The 17,118-nt window shown below is 49.7% G+C and overlaps 1 protein-coding gene across 1 annotated transcript in view; it reads right to left on the bottom strand.

Annotated features, from left to right (window-relative positions):
• The window catches only part of NFASC (neurofascin), a 77,484-nt gene that overhangs the window by 47,080 nt on the left and 13,286 nt on the right, over positions 1–17,118 (bottom strand). Inside the window, exons 2-8 of the mRNA XM_041422635.1 lie at positions 11,003–11,194; positions 9,564–9,669; positions 9,215–9,411; positions 8,568–8,690; positions 7,563–7,733; positions 4,474–4,524; positions 319–430 (exon numbers count right to left, since the gene is read on the bottom strand). Of these exons, the coding sequence (XP_041278569.1) occupies positions 319–430; positions 4,474–4,524; positions 7,563–7,733; positions 8,568–8,690; positions 9,215–9,411; positions 9,564–9,669; positions 11,003–11,096 (854 nt within the window). The 5' untranslated portion in view covers positions 11,097–11,194. The remainder of the gene's footprint in view (positions 1–318; positions 431–4,473; positions 4,525–7,562; positions 7,734–8,567; positions 8,691–9,214; positions 9,412–9,563; positions 9,670–11,002; positions 11,195–17,118) is intronic.

Genomic DNA, 17,118 nt, shown 5'->3' with positions numbered 1-17,118 from the left:
CCCTGACCATGGTCTGATGGTGTGGGCTGGACCACGAGCCCAGGACATTTCTGGGGGCACAAATGTCCTCCCCACAGTGTGGTGAGGAGCTCCTGGGAAATTCCCAAATTTTAGGCCAAACCAGTGGGGAATTATCCTTGGACAAGGATCTGAAGACACCTGGAAACCTCAGCATTTCCGTTTGCTCATCGAGCAGGTTATGGGAGCATCGTTAACAACTGAAAAGGAGAGAATGATCCCTTTTTCCCAGTCCAGGGGTGATTCCTTGCCCTGATCCCACTGGGAATTGCTGGGAATCACCCTCTCCGTGGTACATACACTCCGGAGGCGATGCATTCCAGCAGGAGATCCACCCCTCGGAGCACCATCTGGCTGCTGGAAGTTCCGTAGGGATACATGAAGCTTGGAGTGGTTTCCGAGATCCCTCGGGCTGGAATCAGTGGGAGAGAAGTAAAAACAAAACAAAACAAAACAAAACAAAGAAAAGGAAAAAAAAAAAAAAACGAAAACCAAAAAACCAAAGAAAACAGAACACGGGTCTTTTAAAGGTCTCTGGGAATTCACGGAAAGTGTCACCTCCCCAGCCATCCCGGGATTCTGAACTCACCTGGGAATGCGCCTGGAAAGGGAAGGAGGGCTCCAAATCAATTTGGGATTGGAAAAAAAGAAGGGGAGAGAGGGGAAGTTTGGCAGGCAGGGGAGAGAAGGAGCAGCAGAGGGGACTGAGCGCTGGGGATGGTCCCCATTCCATCAGTTCCTGCTTTTCCTGCCCTCCCTGCCTCTGGAAAATGGGCTGGAATCAGATGGAATTGGGAAATGTTGATGGATGTAACATATAACAAAGGACAGCAGGAAAAGCGGGTATGGAAATGGTTTATTCAGACCCGGAGCTGCTTTTCCACAGAATTCTCCAGGATAGAGAGCATTCCCAGGGCTCCAGCAGCACCAAAGAGGTTTTCCAGCTTTCCTGGAGGCCTGGAAGGATGGTTCCCCTTGGAAAGGGACAGCTCAGCCACCAAAATGACCCATTTAGGGCTGGACAGGGAAGTTTAATGGGGAAAAAAACAAAGGGAAGACATAAGACAATTCCCTACGGATCCACACACAGTGAAGGCCTCTGTGCAGGGGGAAAAAATTAATTATTCATGGAAAAAATTCCATTAAGGAGTGGAATGATTGACCTAGATCTGGATCAGTGAGGACAAGACAGGATGAGATGGCGGGAAAGCAGCAGTAGCAGGGATGGAAGTTATGGGATTGGGAGAGGGATGGGATGGGAACAGGGACACAAAAAATCCTGGAGTGATCCATGAGGCGAGACATCCCGGTGCCCCAAGATTTCCTTGGCTCAATGAGATGGGAGGATTTGGGGAATTTTGGGAAACTTCCAGAGCTGCGGCAGGGGAAGGAGGAGGGGACTGAGGATGGGGCTTTTCCTGGAATTCCCACCTTAGGGAAGGAAAACCCAACCCCAGGATTCATCCATGCAATGTTTGGAATTGGCTCCACGCCCACATCCCGCCGCTCCCAAGGGCTCCGCACGCGCTCCCAGTTAGTCAATTATGGATTAATGGATTACCAGGGCAGGAAAATCCCAACTTTATCCCAAAAAGCCAACTTCTCCAGGTCTGTCTGCATCCCTGCTCCTGATTAATCTCATTCCCAGTGAAACCAGCTCGGCCCATCCCAGGGCAGAGCTCCCAAACCTCCGCCACAAACCGGAGCTCCTCCCGCCAAATAGAAAATGGGAATTAATTATTTTATCAGCCAAGATTGGCTTTGATCAGGATTTATTTCCACTCCGGATCCTGTGGGATAACTGGAAGTGTTAAGCGGAGCAAGCCGGATTTTACAAGCCTGTATTAATGATGGCAATTAAAAATCAGGGAGATTAATTAGTACCCTCTTGGCTTTAATGAACCTAAGGACAGCACTGAAAAAACCCCCTGATTTTTGCCTCAGCACAGCACCATTAATAAATAATAATTAATAAATAATAAATAAAAATTAAAAAATAATGAATATTTTGCTATTTCTAACAGGGAGCAGCCAGAAATTCCCTCAGAACCAGAGGCTCTGAGCATGTGGAAGTTCCAGCTGGAAGTGTCAAGGTTTCCCTCATCCCTCTGGATGGATCCAAGCTAGAAAAACAAATCCTGGGTCTGTTTATTTCGGCTTAAAATTGACTCTGCTCCCAAGCTTTGCTGTGAACTGGGATCCAGAGATCCCAGAAATGTCTGATTGGCATCCCAGAGCTGCCAGCTGCCCCTTTCCCATCTAAAATTCCTCCATCAGCTCTGTTTTCCAAGGATGTGCTCATCCCAACACATCCCAGCTGCTCAGCCCCGGCACAGCGAGGCTCAAACAGCCCCAGGTTTGCCAAAAAAAGAGAGGAAAAGGGACAAACCAAGGTTTTAATTCCATTAAAAGGGAGAAAAAAATGGGAAATTCTGCTAATGAAATATTCCATTTATCCTTTTGGATCATTTTTCCCTGATAATTGCCCACAGAATTCTGGGAATCATCACTGCAAGTCCTGGGGACAAGGGGTGGGTGACACTTCCTGTGGTTATCCCGGCTCTGGAGAGGAATCTGGGACAAGTGTCCCACAAATCACCCATGCTCCACGTCCCCAGCAGCAGATCCCCCATTCCCAAGCTCGGGAATGTTCTGGCAATGGGATTCCCAGACTTCCAGACCCCTTTTCCAGCTGCCTCTGGAGCTGATCGTGGGGATCAGCACCCCAAGGAAGAACAGCCAAGAGCTCCAAATACCCCCAACCCCTCAGATCCTTGGGATTCACGTCCCTCTCCACATCCCTAAGCTCCAGAATTCCCAGCCAGTCGTTCCAGGGAGGAATGCTGGGGCAGCCACAAGGGAAAGGACTGAGGGGAAGAATTGTTACCCTCAGCTCATTTATTATTGAGTTAATTATGGCCTGGGTTGGAGTCCAGGTCTGCACAGGGGTGGGAGAGGGGGATCTGTATCCTCTGGAGCCAGGAAGTTTTCCAGGGAATGCTACAACACAAAGAGCAGGATGTTTCTCCTGTGCACCCATGAAATGAGGGACAGAATGGGATTGTGTGGATAGAATCCCATTTTCCTGATGGAGCGACACTTAAGATCTCTTTTCCCTGAACAAAGTTATCCAATGGGAAATCCAGAAGCCCAGGAAAACTCTGCACTGGAATTCTCTTTGTCCCTGTCCCATCTCTTGTTCTCTCCCTTCTGGGTGAGGGCTCCCACCAAAGCTGATTTTGCTGCTGAACCCTTTTCCCAGCCATTTTTCCAAATATTCCCAGATGGTCCAGCCCATTCCAGCACTTCTTCCCAGGCCGATTCCACTGCTGAGCCTTTCCCAGCTCCTCAGCTCCCTCCAAACCCTCCTGCTCCTGATGCCAGGATCCCAATTCCCTTGGCCGTGGCCTGGCACATCCCACTCTTCTCTGGCAACGCCCTCCTTGTCCCCAAAAGTCCCCGCGGGATAGGAATTGTGCCCTGGGCAGTGCCAGGCCCTGAGGAAGTTCCGGCTCCGCAGCGATTTCACTCCAGGACACGGTGGGGACAGCAAGGGACATTCCCAGAGCTGACCCCGCATAACCCCGGCCCCAAAAGCAGCAGGAAGGGCAGGAAGGGAATCCTGTACGGGATGGATCTGGGAGCAGTTGGAATCTGTGGTGGATTTGGAGAGGTGGTGACATTCCCAGGATTCCCAAACCTGCCCCATTTCCCACTCCCTAAAATCCCTCATGGCTGCCCTTGTTATCCCAGCACAACCCTGACAATTCCAGCCCATTCCCAGGGCAGGCATCCTGGCGTTTTTGTGCCTGAAGCATCATTTAGGATTTTGGGATGAGCTTCTCCCAACAGGCACAGAATCCAGAGGAAATTCCCTGCCCAAGTTTAAGGTTTTAGGATGGGATTCTCCCACCAGGCACAGAATCCAGAGGGAGTTTTCTGTCCCAACAAAGGGCAGGAGCCTGTGGAAACATCCAGCTCATGTCCAAGCTCTCTGCACAGGAATCACCCAGATTTCAGGAAAACCCAAATATTCCTCTTTTTCTTCCCTCTTTTTATCCCTGCCTGAGTTCAGCTGGAAATCCCAGAAATGCTCCTGCTGGAAATGTTCTTCTGGAGACACAGAAAAGTGGGATGAGGATCTGATGTCTAAATCCTGAGCTTTGCTCAGGACAGGACAGGAGGGACCGAACTCAGCTCAGCCACGTGGAGCAGATCCTATAAACCCCAAACCTCCCAAGCTGGGCTTAACTCACCTAAATCCCACTCAGCAAAAATGGGGAACTTTGTGGGGTTTTGTGGTCGCTTGGATGGATTTATGCCGATAAATTTTAGCAAAGCTGAGGCCACGATGGGGACATGGCGACAGCAAAGGGGACACGGACAGGGAATGGGGTCAGTGGGGTTAGGAGGGACTGGGTTAAGCCGGGACTCCCAAAGCCAGCGTGGACTCACCGCGGTACATGGCGGGGGAATTTCCTAAAGACGTTTCGTTATGGGACTTCTCTGCAATTGAACAAAACACCGTGAGCAGCGCCGGGGAGGCGGGGGCAGCGTGGGAAGGGGACACGGGAATTCCCAAAAACCAGCCAGGATGGGGACACAGGAATTCCCAAAAAACAGGAAGAACAGGGGGCATGGGGACTTCCCAAACAACAGGCAGGATGGGGGACACAGGGACATCCCAAAACACAGACAGGGTGAGGGACATGGGGAATTCCCAAAAAACAGCCAAGATGGGGGACATGGGGACATCCCAAAAAGAAAGCCAGGCTGAGGGACACGGGAATCCCTAAAATACAGCCAGGATGGGGGACATGAGGAATTCCCAAAAAACAGCCAGTATGGGGACATGAGGAATTCCCAAAACCAGTAAGGATGGGGGAGGTGGTGACATCCCAAAAAACAGCCAGGATGGAGACATGGGGAATTCCCAAAAAACAGCAAGGACAGGACAGGATGGGGAACATGAGAATTCCCATAAATCAGCAGGGATGGGACAGGCGGGAGCAAGGATCCAAAAGCATTTGGAGCGCGGTGCCTTCCAGGACAAACACAGGAGGAACAGCAGGAAAAGGGGCTGGTTTCCCTCTCCAAGGGGTGGGAAGAGCTAAAAGTGTGGGAATTGTAGTGCAAATTTTTCCTTGAAATGTTTTACTCTCCAGAGTCTTTGGGAAAACCCAAGAATTTGAGCAATTTGGAGGGGAAAATGGGGTTTTTTCTCTGTTTTTTGGCTATAAAAATTCTGTATTCCAGCTACTTTTTCCCATGAGATGGACACAGCTGGACAATGATGTAGGAAGGCAAGGAGGAGATGAAAGAATAATAATAATAATTGTTATTATTATTATTATTATGTTTTAAAAACACAACCTGCTGTAACAACAATAATAATAATAATTGTTATTATTATTATGTTTTAAAAGCACAACCTGCTGTAACAACAATAATAATAATAATTTTTTTTTTTTTTTTTTTTTTTTTTAAAGAGCACAACTTGCTGTAAAATCCCTTTAAGGTGATCCCTCCCTGCAACCTTCCTGTTTTCCTCCTACATCCCATTCCATGATTTTTCAGGAGCTGGGGAAGACTTTTTGAAGGAGCCAAACTCAAGGATTAAGGCTGAGATGATCCAAGAGCTTGGGACAAATCCGACCTCACCCCCTTCCAACAATTTATGGATAAAGAATTTTTTGTATGGGAAATTAAAGCCTCAGTTCCAAAATTTTTAAGGAATCTGGGAGGTTCCTGGGTGGAATTTGCCTCTGATCCTACAGCAGCTGTTTCCCAAGGAAAACTGGAAGAGAAGGATTTGATTTTCCAAGGTCTGGGAGTGAAGGGATGTGGGGACACCTGAGGGGAGCTCAAATCTGTGAAAATCCACCAGGATTTCATTCAAGTCACTTCCAGAGCTGGATAAATCATCAGGATGGAGCCCTTGGAGGCTCCAAACCCCACAGATGTTTATTTGCCTGGATTTTTCCCAAAAATAAACACTGGGACTTTCTTTTCCCAGCTCTTCAAACAAGCAAATATTTGGAACTCACAAATAATATCCGGAATTTACAAATTATATCCAGAATGAACGAGCTGCCCACATGCCCAGCACTGGAAAAGAACCCTTTGGAATGATTTAAATCCCTGATTCTCTACTCCAGCTTTGCACCGATGAGGAGCTGCTACACCGAGGTGGAAAACTCTTCACTCCCGGGTCCCTCTCATCACATTCCTGTTCATTCAAGCTGCTGGAAATCAAATTAAATTCCTCCCACCAGCATTCAGGAGCGCCTGGTGCTTCCCAAAAATTCGGCAGCACCTCCCAGTTGGATCTTCCTGGGAATGCTGGGAATGGGTGGGAGCTCCTGCCCTCTGATGGTTGAAGTTCATGGAGGATTTTATCACCTCGAGCCCCTGTGACAGCTCAGGGTCCTCATGCCCCTCGAATTGGCCCCATTCCCTCTTCCAGAGTCACCCCAGTGCACCAGGAATTCCTTTTCATTCAGGAATTCCCGAGGAATCATTCCTGGAGGAAAATGTGCTCTGGAAGGGCCTGGAGCGAGCCCCTGGTGTCCCCTCATCAATGCTCGATGGGGACACCTGGGAATGCTCATCCCGAGTGTCCCACAGGATTCCAGAGGCTCCCACATTCCTGGCGGCACTTCCCAGAGCAAAGGAAGACCCAGAATATCCACAGCCACATTCCACACTCGTTTTTCCACATCCAGTCCCCTGGAGCAAGCCACAGCCAACTCCACCTTCCCAGAGCAGGGAATGATCCCTGGATATTTCACATTTCCCTGAATGTGGTGAGAAAGTGGAAGCACCCCCAGTTTTATCCCAAAGACGTGGAATTGGTGATTCCTGCTCCAAGTTACCTCTGGATATTTTACATTTCCCTGGAGATGAATTTCCCTGATGATATGGAAAGGCTCTCCAGTTCATCCCAAACACACGGATTTGGCAATTCCTGCCCCAAATCACCTCTGGATATTTTACATTTTCCCTGGAGACATTCGGAATGCTCCAGATGTGGCAAAACTCTGCAGTTTATCCCAAACACATGGAACTGGTGATCTCTGCATTTCCCTGGAGATGATGGGAACGCTCCATATGTGCTGAAACACTCCCTGTTTTATTCCAAACACATGGAATTGGTGATTCCTGCACCAAAGATCCCATTTCCCTGGAGATGGTGGGAATGTGGGAATGTCCCATTTGTGAAACGCTCTCCAGTTTACCCCAAACACACAGAATTGGCAATTCCTGCGTTTCCCTGGAGATATTGGGAACGCCTCATCTGTCAAACACCCCCAGTTTTACCCCAAAACCACGGAATTGGCAATTCCTACACCAAACCACCTCTGGAACCCTAAAAACCAGGAAGATACAACCCCTCCCTCCCCGCCCACCCCAAAACCACCCAAACCCGTCCTTACCCCACCCAAACCAAACCAAACCACTGGAGCCACTCTTCCCTTACTGGATTCCTGGTTGGAAAACCCTTTGGGATGGAGCCCAAACTGGTTCCCCTGTGAGCCACTTACTGGTTTTGACCTTGAGGGTGTAGGGGTTCTTCTGCTGGATGGTGTGGGTGAAGTGGAAGCGGGCGTTGCAGCTGTAGTCGGTCAGCGCGTCCTGCGCCAGCACGTTGGAGAAGTAAAGGTCCCCGTTGTGGCCCTGGGACACGCGCTTGTCCTGCGGGATGGGCTCCATGGCTGGGGGAAAACGGCGAGAATTCAGGGCCAGGCCGGATTTACGGAGAACGGGAATGGCAGAGGGGTGGGGTGGGTGAGGTGTGGAGTAGGGGTGGTGAGCCTGAAGTAGGAGGAAGGGTTCTAAACTAACAGAAGCTGCCCTAAATTAGCAGGAAATGCCCTAAATTAGTAGTTATGGCCCTAAACTAGCAGAAAGTGCCCTAAGTTAGCAGGAAATGCCCTAAATTAGTAGTTATGGCCCTAAACTAGCAGAAAGTCCCCTAAGTTAGCAGAAAAAAATCCTAAATTACCAGTAACAACCCTAAATTAGCAGAAAGTGCCCTTAATTAGCAGCGATTAGAGAAAGTGCCCAAAGTTAGCAGAAAAAAATGCTAAATTACCACTAACAACCCTAAATTAGCAGAAAGTGCCCTTAATTACCAGTAATTACTCTAAACTACCAGCAATGACCCTAAGCTAGCACACAGGACCCTAACCTAGCAGAAAGTGTCCTAAGTTAGCAGAAAAAAACCCCTAAACTACCAGTAACAACCCTAAACTACTAAAAACTACCCTAAACTAGCAGAAAGTGTCCTAAATTAGCAGTAATTACCCTAATTACCAGCAATGACCCTAAGTTAACAGAAATTACCCTAAACTAATAGAAATTACCCTAAACTAGCAGAAACAACCCTAAACTATCAGGCCCAACCCTAAACTAACAGAAACAACTCTAGGCTGACAGAACCAACCCCAAACTATCAGCAACAACCCCACCCACAGTTATTTTAAATCCCACAGGTGATGGAGCCGCCATTCCCAGAGTTCCCGGTGGGAAAGGCGCTCCCAACTCACAGCTGCTCATCCAGAAGATGACGGGCTCAGGGAGGCCGGGTGGGGGATTGCACTGCAGGCTCAGCGGGGCACCCTCATCCACCTCGATGACATCCACCTTCTCCTTGGGCCACAGCGGAGATTCTGCCACGGGAAGCAAAGGAAAGTGAGGAAAGGAGGGAAGGATTCCTCAGGAGTGATTCCCGCTGGATCCAGCCTCATTTTAGAGCACAATTCATCTGGGTGTGCACAAAACTCCCTGGAATTCATCCCCTGAAATCCATGCCCCCAAATCCATCCCTCAAACCCATACCCCTAAATCCAAAACCCCCCAGATTCATACCCTCCAAATCCATCCCTGAAATCTGTACCCTTGAATTCATATCCCCAATTCCATCCCTTCAATTCCATTCCCTTAAATCCATGTCTTCAAGTCCATATTCAAATCCATCCCTTAAATCCATATCCTCAATTCTACACCCTCAAATCCATCCCTGAAATCCATCCTTTAAATTCGTATCCTCAATTCCACACCCTCAAATCCATCCCTTCCACCCTGAGCAATTCCCAACCACAACCTCATTCTCCTAGACACACCTGGAGCTGTTAGAGCACTGAATATTCCCCCCAAACCTCCCATGGCCTTGCTCTTTCCAGGAACCACTCACTGGAAACCTGGAGGTGGATTTTGCTGGAAAGGGCCGTCCCGTAGTCGTTCCTGGCGAAGCACTGGTACTCGCCCTCGTAGTCGTCGGGCCGGCCCCCGCTGTGGAAGTCGATGACCAAAGTCCCCGATCTCCTCCTCATGGACACCTTGGGATCCTTGGCCACGTTGAAGAACTTCCCGTTCCGCGTCCAGGAGAAGCTGGAATGGCAAGGAAAAGCTGGGTTAGGAACCATGTCCCCACAGAGGTCCCTACCTGTGTTGGGCCAGCAGTGGGATGGGCTGGGCAGGGAGGGTGGGAGCGGCTCTGGAGCACCAAGGGACAGCGGGATAAGCGCTGGGAATGCACTCACATGGGAACGGGGTTGCCTTTGGCTTCGCATTCGATGAAGATGTTATCCCTGGGATCCACGATGTAATCCTTGATGGACTGCTTGGTGATCGTGGGGGGCTGCGGCACTGCGAGGAATGGGAAATCCATGAGGAACCGGGAGAGATCCCTCAACGCCACCCCGCAGCAATTCCTGCTGGGATCTCAGCTCCTTCCCTCGGCTGGGTGTGTGATTTGGAGGTTGAATCCTGAGGAAATTCCTGTGAATTCCCTGAATTCATCACCTCACGGATCATCACAGAGTCCAGCCTCCCCTTAGGGACCAAAACTCCTCAATTCCCTCTCTGTATTTTGGTCTCATTGGGGAATGTCCCAGTTCCAGCCTCCTGTTCCCACAGGATGAATCCAGTGGGAACTCATCCTGGATCTGCAGCTCAGAAGGGGCTGGGTCAGGGGTCCTGAGAAATTCCTGGTGCAAGGAAGAGATTCCAACCCCCCAGGATGAGCCCAAAGGAGCTCAGACCTGGAATTTAGGAGGACAGGGATGGAAAAAAGGACACAGAAACTCCATGACTGGGAGAGCACGTGGCCCTGATCTCTGAACTGCAGATCCTATCTCCTGGGGTGAAGATCCAAGGCTGTTTCTTCGTCCTCTGAGATCCAGGGATGCTCCCAACCCATCAGGATGTGAGGCTGAGCCTGGAACAGGTGTCAGGAGGGAATTCCTGCCCTTCTCCCCACTCAAACCCTGCAGGAACAACTTTTCCATGGCAAACACAGCCTGGCCCCTGATCTGAGGACAGCTCAGAGAGCTGGGAGCTCTTCCCAAGTTGCTCCAGCCTTTCCACGCCTTTCCCCACCTGGACATGCAGGAAAAGTGGCTCAGAAGGGGCCACGTCCCCCTTGTGCCACCACTGCCACCACCAGCCCCTGCTCAGGGACCCTTCATGCACTTTGAGGAAGGGAACACTTACATTCACTCTGGATATTTGCTGTTATTCCCAAAGGGAAAGCATAGAGGGAAAAAGAAAGGAGGTTAATTCAACCTGTTCCAACCCTGTTCCCAGAACAGCCAGAAAACAAATCCAGGCCTTGGAAACCCTACACAAAACCCCTTTTCCTTCAAAATGTGGAGGAGAAAACCCAATTGTGGAGGAGAAAACCCAATTGTGGAGGAGAAAAGTCAACTGTGGAGAGGAAAACCCAGCTGTGGAGGGGAAACCCCAAACTTGGAGGAGAAAAATCCAAATGTGGAGGAGAAAATTCAATTGTCAAGGAGAAAACTCAACTGTGGAGGAGAAAACCCAAATTTGGAAAAGAACACCTAAATGTGGAGGAGAAAACACAACTGTGGAGGCGAAAACTCAGCTGTGGAGGAGAAAATCCTCTTCATCCTACCTCCTTCCCATCCCAGTGAGGAATTTTTGGGAAGGAACTGGAGAGAACAAATCCCAAACTTACGGTCCAGGGGGACCTCGATGGCGCTGATGAGGTGCTGGAGGCAGAGGGCAAAGGCAATTCTGGCACAGGTGACCTGGGCTCTCCTCAGGATCATCTTGGAGCTTCCCTGTGTGGCCTCAAGACCTTGGGGTGTCCCTTGGGGTGACTTTGGGGTGTCCCCTGGGGTGATGGCACATGCAGAGGGATCCTCAGCTGGAAAAAAAACAACACCCGAGTCACATCACAGAGTCAATCCTGGCATTTTCCCTTTGGAAACTTCAGGAACGAGGCATTTCTGCCCAAAAAATGGTGGGAATGGGGCCAGGAATGGTGGCCAGCATTTGGGGAACACGTGGGAACAGCTCTCCCGAGCCCAGGATTGTCCTGCTGGAAGGATTTATGGTGTTGTTTAGGCTCCAGTCCTGAAGCCAGTGCCCAGGGACCAAGAGAAAATTCCTGGGAGCAGCAGGAAAAATGGAGCCCACCAGATGGGAAAAAAAAAAGTGGATTTGCTGAAAAAATTAATAATAATTGTATTTTATGCATTAAAAATACTGAGGAATATCCAACCCCTCAGGGCATCTGGATGAGCTCAGGGGTCTGGAGCTGTCGTCCCAAAAATCCTGGCATTGATCCAGCAGAATTCTAGGACTGGGATTTTTCCCAACTGGTCTTCAAACCATCTCATTTCCAACAAGGCTCCAGGTGTTCCCCTCGCTGCTCCAGACCCTGTGGATGTGGCAGCCTGGCCAGAGAGTGAGAAAACAAAGAAGTTTTCCCAAAATTGGCTTGTGAGACTTTAAGGAGTTGAAGATAAATAACAATAGCTTGTTATGACAAAAAACCTGCAGGAGTTGTTTTCCTGCTCTCTGTTTTCCTGTTTTTCTCAAAAGTTGTTTATAAGAAAAAAGGCATTTTGTTAATTAGCCAATCAGGTGAAATGTATTGATTAGTTGACCGATCAGGTCAATATCTGTATGGGAAGAATTTATAAAATGTATTAAAAAAAGGGAACCTGAAGTAAAGTCCAAACCATCCTTCTGGTGAGTCTGTGTCGTTTCTTACTCAACAGCGACAAGATCCCATCCAAGCTCCCGGGATCCCATTTTCCACCCAGATAACAAATGCAGATCCCAAAAGGACAACACAAAGCTCTGAATCCATTTCAAACAGGGATATTTTAGGGCAGGGAGGCAGTGGGGGTTAAAAAGGGTCCAAACAGGAACAGTTTGGGCCTGAAAAGTGAGGAATTTCTTGTTGTCCTTGGATTTTGGGGTGAGGAATAGCTGAGAGGGAAGGAGGAAGTTCCTGGCTCAGATTCCTGGGGGATATTTGCAAATACGGGAATATAAAAGGGCTGAGCCCAAGCTCTGATGGGAAATCACAGGATCCTGGAATGGTTTGGGATGGGAAAGGAATTTAAAGCCCATCCCAAGTGCAGGGGCACCTTCCCCTCTCCCAGGTTGCTCCAGCCTGGCATTGGGCACTTCCAGGGATCCAAGGGCAGCTCCTCCCTACAAATCCCTGTAGGCCCCACTGCAAAAATCCAGGAATATCAGGAAGAAACAAAATTCCAGACAATTCCTGAGCTGTAAAAGCAGCACGGAATCTCTGGCCTGAACCCATGGGCAGAATCCTGCAGGAATTCCCTGGCTGGATGACCCAGGATGATCTGTAGGATAGCACGGAGCAGCGCTGGCTGGGAGCAAGAAAAACCACACAGGGAATTCATCCCCTGGAAAATGCCAGGCTCCTCCAGGCTCCTCCAGGCTCCTCCAGGGCCCCTTTGTCCGGAGCAGATGTGGGCAGAGGGAACAATCCCTGGGAACAATCCACGGGAACAATTCCTGCGCATGTAGGTGGCTCCTGGAGAACACAGCCCCGCATTGTCCCGGCTGTTCCTGCCGGGAATGGGGAATTCTCCCGGCACAGAGAGGCTGGAGCTGCCACAGGGATCAGGGACATTCTGAGCTGGAGGTGCTGGAGTCAGGGAAACAGCAGGGGAGAAGCTTTTCCCAAAAAACCAGCATTTTTCCTGCTTTTTCTCGCATAGAAAGGATATGACAGCAGCCCAAAAAGCAGAAAAAACCCATTAGGTTCATCCCTACATCCCAAAGGGAGAGGGGATGGGGTGGTTGAGGTTGGTCCCTCACCAGCAGGACCAGGCTGAACCCTGCTCTGCTCCTCAGAATTCCATGGCTGACAGCAGCCCAAAAACAGGAATAACCCGTCAGGTTCATCCCTACATCCCAAAGGGAGGCACGGAGAGGGGAAAGGGTGGTTGAGGTTGGTCCCTCACCAGCAGGACCAGGCTGAACCCTGCTCTGCTCCTCAGAATTCCATGGAATTCTCTCTTTTCTCCCTGCAGGATCTGAAATAACAACCCATGGGAACAGCTTCTCCTCCTGCAGAAATTCCTAGGAGATCCCATTCTGGCACCACCCAGGACAGGGATCTCCCTGCAGGGGATTTGGCCCAAAGTTATCTCATTGTCAGAATTCCCAAAATCCCTACAAACAGGAGCAGCTGGAATGCCCCCTGGGGTCCACTGGGTGCACAAACCACTCTGAGGACGGGCTGGAATTCATTTATTCCCATTTCTTAAAATGAGATCTTCTGGGATAACAATGGGAAAAATCCCTTCCCTACACCTCTGCTCCTGGAAAACAATCCCAGCTCCAGAGCAGGAAATGGGAAGCAAAGGGAATCTGGCCTTGGAATTCGACAAAATTAAACAGTGAGGGATTTGATTTAATCAGCTCGTTAGTACCAGCAGGATGCTCCCAGCAGCAGTTGGATTTTTATCCCAATTTATCCTGATTTATCCCAATTTACGGCTGCAGGAGGAACAGTAAAACTTTGGGAATTGCTGTTCCCGGGGAACATTCCGGCAGCTCCGTTTGTTGCTTCATTAAAGCTGATTGAGGAGCACGGAGCAGCATTGCCACTGGCAGAAAATCCCCTTGGGTTGGTGTCATGGTTTTAGAAATAAATAATGAAAACCTGTTGTTTTACCTTTAAACAATTCATCTTTAAAATTTTTACAGCTTGTTTATGGGTTCTGTTGGTTTAAAATCTAAACCAACAGAACCCATAAACAAGCTGTAAAAAAAGCTGGGGGGCACTGGGGCTGCTCCAGCACCATTTTTCCAGGAATCTCAACAGAAAATCCCAAAGTATCTGTGGGGTGGTGACTCAGGGACACTCCAGTCCCCTTGTCCCGTTCCCGATGGAGCAGCAAATCCCATCCCAGCAAATCCCATCCCAGCAAATCCCATCCCAACAAATCCCATCCCAACCCCCCAGCAGATCAGGACAGGCGCAGGTGACACTGCGCCGTTGTCACCTCCTTTCCAGGGCCATCCATCCCACGCTGCTCCCAGAAAACCCACGGAGCTGGTGGCACAGGGGGACACCGGCCGTGCCTGTCCCCAGAGTGTCCCCAGGCCACCCCACCCTGGTGGCATCTGGCCCTGGGATCAGCCAAGGGTTAATCAGGTGGGAAAACAGCCCTGGGATGGATCTGGAGCCTCTGGAAAAGCTCCCCAGCTCCCACCTCCGCTCCTGCTGCCGGATTCTGCACCCGGGCTTGGAGCAGCCTGAGCCTCTCTGAAGATGGGAATGTTTGGATGAGCTGTGGGATTTTTGGGGTCCCCGGGGGTCCCGTCCCACTTGGGATGTTCCACGGTTTTGTGAATAAAATGATGGATGCAACACTCAGAGAGAGGAAAATTCCGTGTTTCTCTGAACACACGGAGCTGGGAGAGGGTTTGGCTGGAATTCCCTTCCCTGCTGGACACAACCCACAGCTCGTCTGTGCCAGGGACGTCTGTTCCCATAGGAAAATCCACTCGGGGGAGCTGGGACACTTGGGATTCCTCTCCTGTGTGAGAGGAACCATCGGACACAGGAACAGCAGATCCTGATCCCATCCTGGGATCCCAGACCTGGCTCTCCCTCCTGCCAAGGGCATCAGGCACAGCTGATCCCAGAGGGAACTGAGTGATCCCAGCTGGAACCAACTGATCCCAGTGGGAACTGACTGATCCCAGTGGGAATTGATTTATCCCCCAGTGGGAATGACTGATCCCAGAGGGAACTGAGTGATCCCAGCTGGAACTGAGTGATCCCAGTGGGAACTGAGTGATCCCAGTGTGGATAGAGTGATCCTCGTGGGGACTGATTTATCCCAGCAGGAACCAACTGATTTATCCCAGCAGGAACCGACTGATCCCAGCAGGAACCAACTGATTGATCCCAGTGGGAACTGATTGATCCCATTGGGAACTGACTGATCCCAGTGGGAACTGGCCTGACCTTGGACACTTCCACGGAAGTTCATTCCCAAAAACCCAGCTGGTGACCCAAAGCTGATGCTCCAGGTGTGTCCCACCATTCCCGGCAGGGTTTGTTGATCCCATTCCCACTTCTTTTCTCAGGAATTGTGACAGCCCTTGAGGATATTTTCCACAGGAATGTGAAGAAATTCCGAATTTATTCATTTTCCGAGGAGGGCAACACCCTTCCCTGCTATTTCCCACCATTCCCTGCTTTTTCTCACCATTCCCTGGCATTTCTCACAACTTTTCCTGTCGCTCTCCATGGAATTGTCACCCTTTGTCACTCAATCATCAAATCCTGGTGTCACCACCTCTCCTTGATCCCAGTGGGAACCAATTGATCCCAGTGGGAACTGGCCTGGCCTTGGACACTTCCACGGAAGTTCATTCCCAAAAACCCAGCTGGTGACCCAAAGCTGATGCTCCAGGTGTGTCCCACCATTCCCGGCAGGGTTTGTTGATCCCATTCCCACTTCTTTTCTCAGGAATTGTGACAGCCCTTGAGGATATTTTCCACAGGAATGTGAAGAAATTCTGAAGTTATTCATTTTCTGAGGAGGGCAACACCCTTCCCTGCTATTTCCCACCATTCCCTGCTTTTTCTCACCATTCCCTGGCATTTCTCACAACTTTTCCTGTCGCTCTCCATGGAATTGTCACCCTTTGTCACTCAATCATCAAATCCTGGTGTCACCACCTCTCCATCTGCCGCCGGAGCTGCCTCCGGAATGGGAATAAATTAATTGGGAGAAGCTTTTGGCTCTGGGATAATGAAGTTGGCACAAACCCAACTCAGGAGGGAGCCCAGGGATGCCGTGGATAAAAATTCCATAAAAATAAAAGGGATTTTTGGGAATTAAAAAGCCGGGTTGGAATTTAGGGTTTCCTTGGGAAAGGTCGAAGGATGGATTGAACCAGGGACGAATCAAGTGAGGATTTTTATCTGCCAAAACTTTCCAAAATCCCTGGAAAAGGTGGAATTCTGCAAATCTTTGGAAACACAAACACTACTGGAAGCAGGAGGGAAAATCCACAGGAAAATCGCGGAGTTTAAAGTCGAAGGAAAAAACAAAGGAAAGGGAAATTTCAATATTTAGCTCCTCCCACCTCATCTCCAATCCACCAAAGTTTCCTGCTGGGAATATTCAATGGGGAAAGCGTGAAAATCCATTAAAACCTCGGAGCTGAGTGAAACAAAGAGCAGAGGTTGGGACTGAGGGTTGGATCAGCAAATTCCTTGAATTCTGCACGTCGGAATTGGAGCTGGAATCCAACTTTGGTAAAATACTGAGAAGGTTTTCCATGAAAAATTCAGGAGAGGAGGAAGGATCCCACCTCTGGCACAGCTCGGGCACAGGATCCGGGCACGATCTGTCCTAAAAAATCATCCCAAGTTTTTCCATTCCTTTCCCAGGATAATGTAGGAATGTGCATTTTGTCCCACCTTGGATGAGGTGATGTGGAAAACTGGGAATCTCCCTCACATGGCTTTGGAAAGGATTTCTCTCCCTTTTTCCAAGCTCAAGATGGAACAAGTGCTCAGAGCATGGAAAAACCTGAATTTCCATATGGGAGGGATGAATCCCAAAAAATCCAGGCACAAAGAACATTTAGCATCTCACAGAATCCCACTAAAAGCTCAGAGTGGGATTACCTGGAGCATCCCTGCAGGACACCAGGCCCCTTTTTGGGATTTTCCCATTTTCCCAACCCTTTTCCCGCCGCTCTCCCGCATCCCTCAGGATCGCATCCCTCACTGGTGGCCATGGCAACGCCAATCCATGCAGGAAAGGGGAG

This window comes from Onychostruthus taczanowskii, unplaced genomic scaffold (assembly GCF_017590055.1).
Source record: "Onychostruthus taczanowskii isolate IOZ18803 unplaced genomic scaffold, ASM1759005v1 scaffold74, whole genome shotgun sequence".
NCBI classification, from domain to species: Eukaryota; Metazoa; Chordata; class Aves; order Passeriformes; family Passeridae; genus Onychostruthus; species Onychostruthus taczanowskii.
This window is presented reverse-complemented; position numbering and strand designations above follow the sequence as displayed.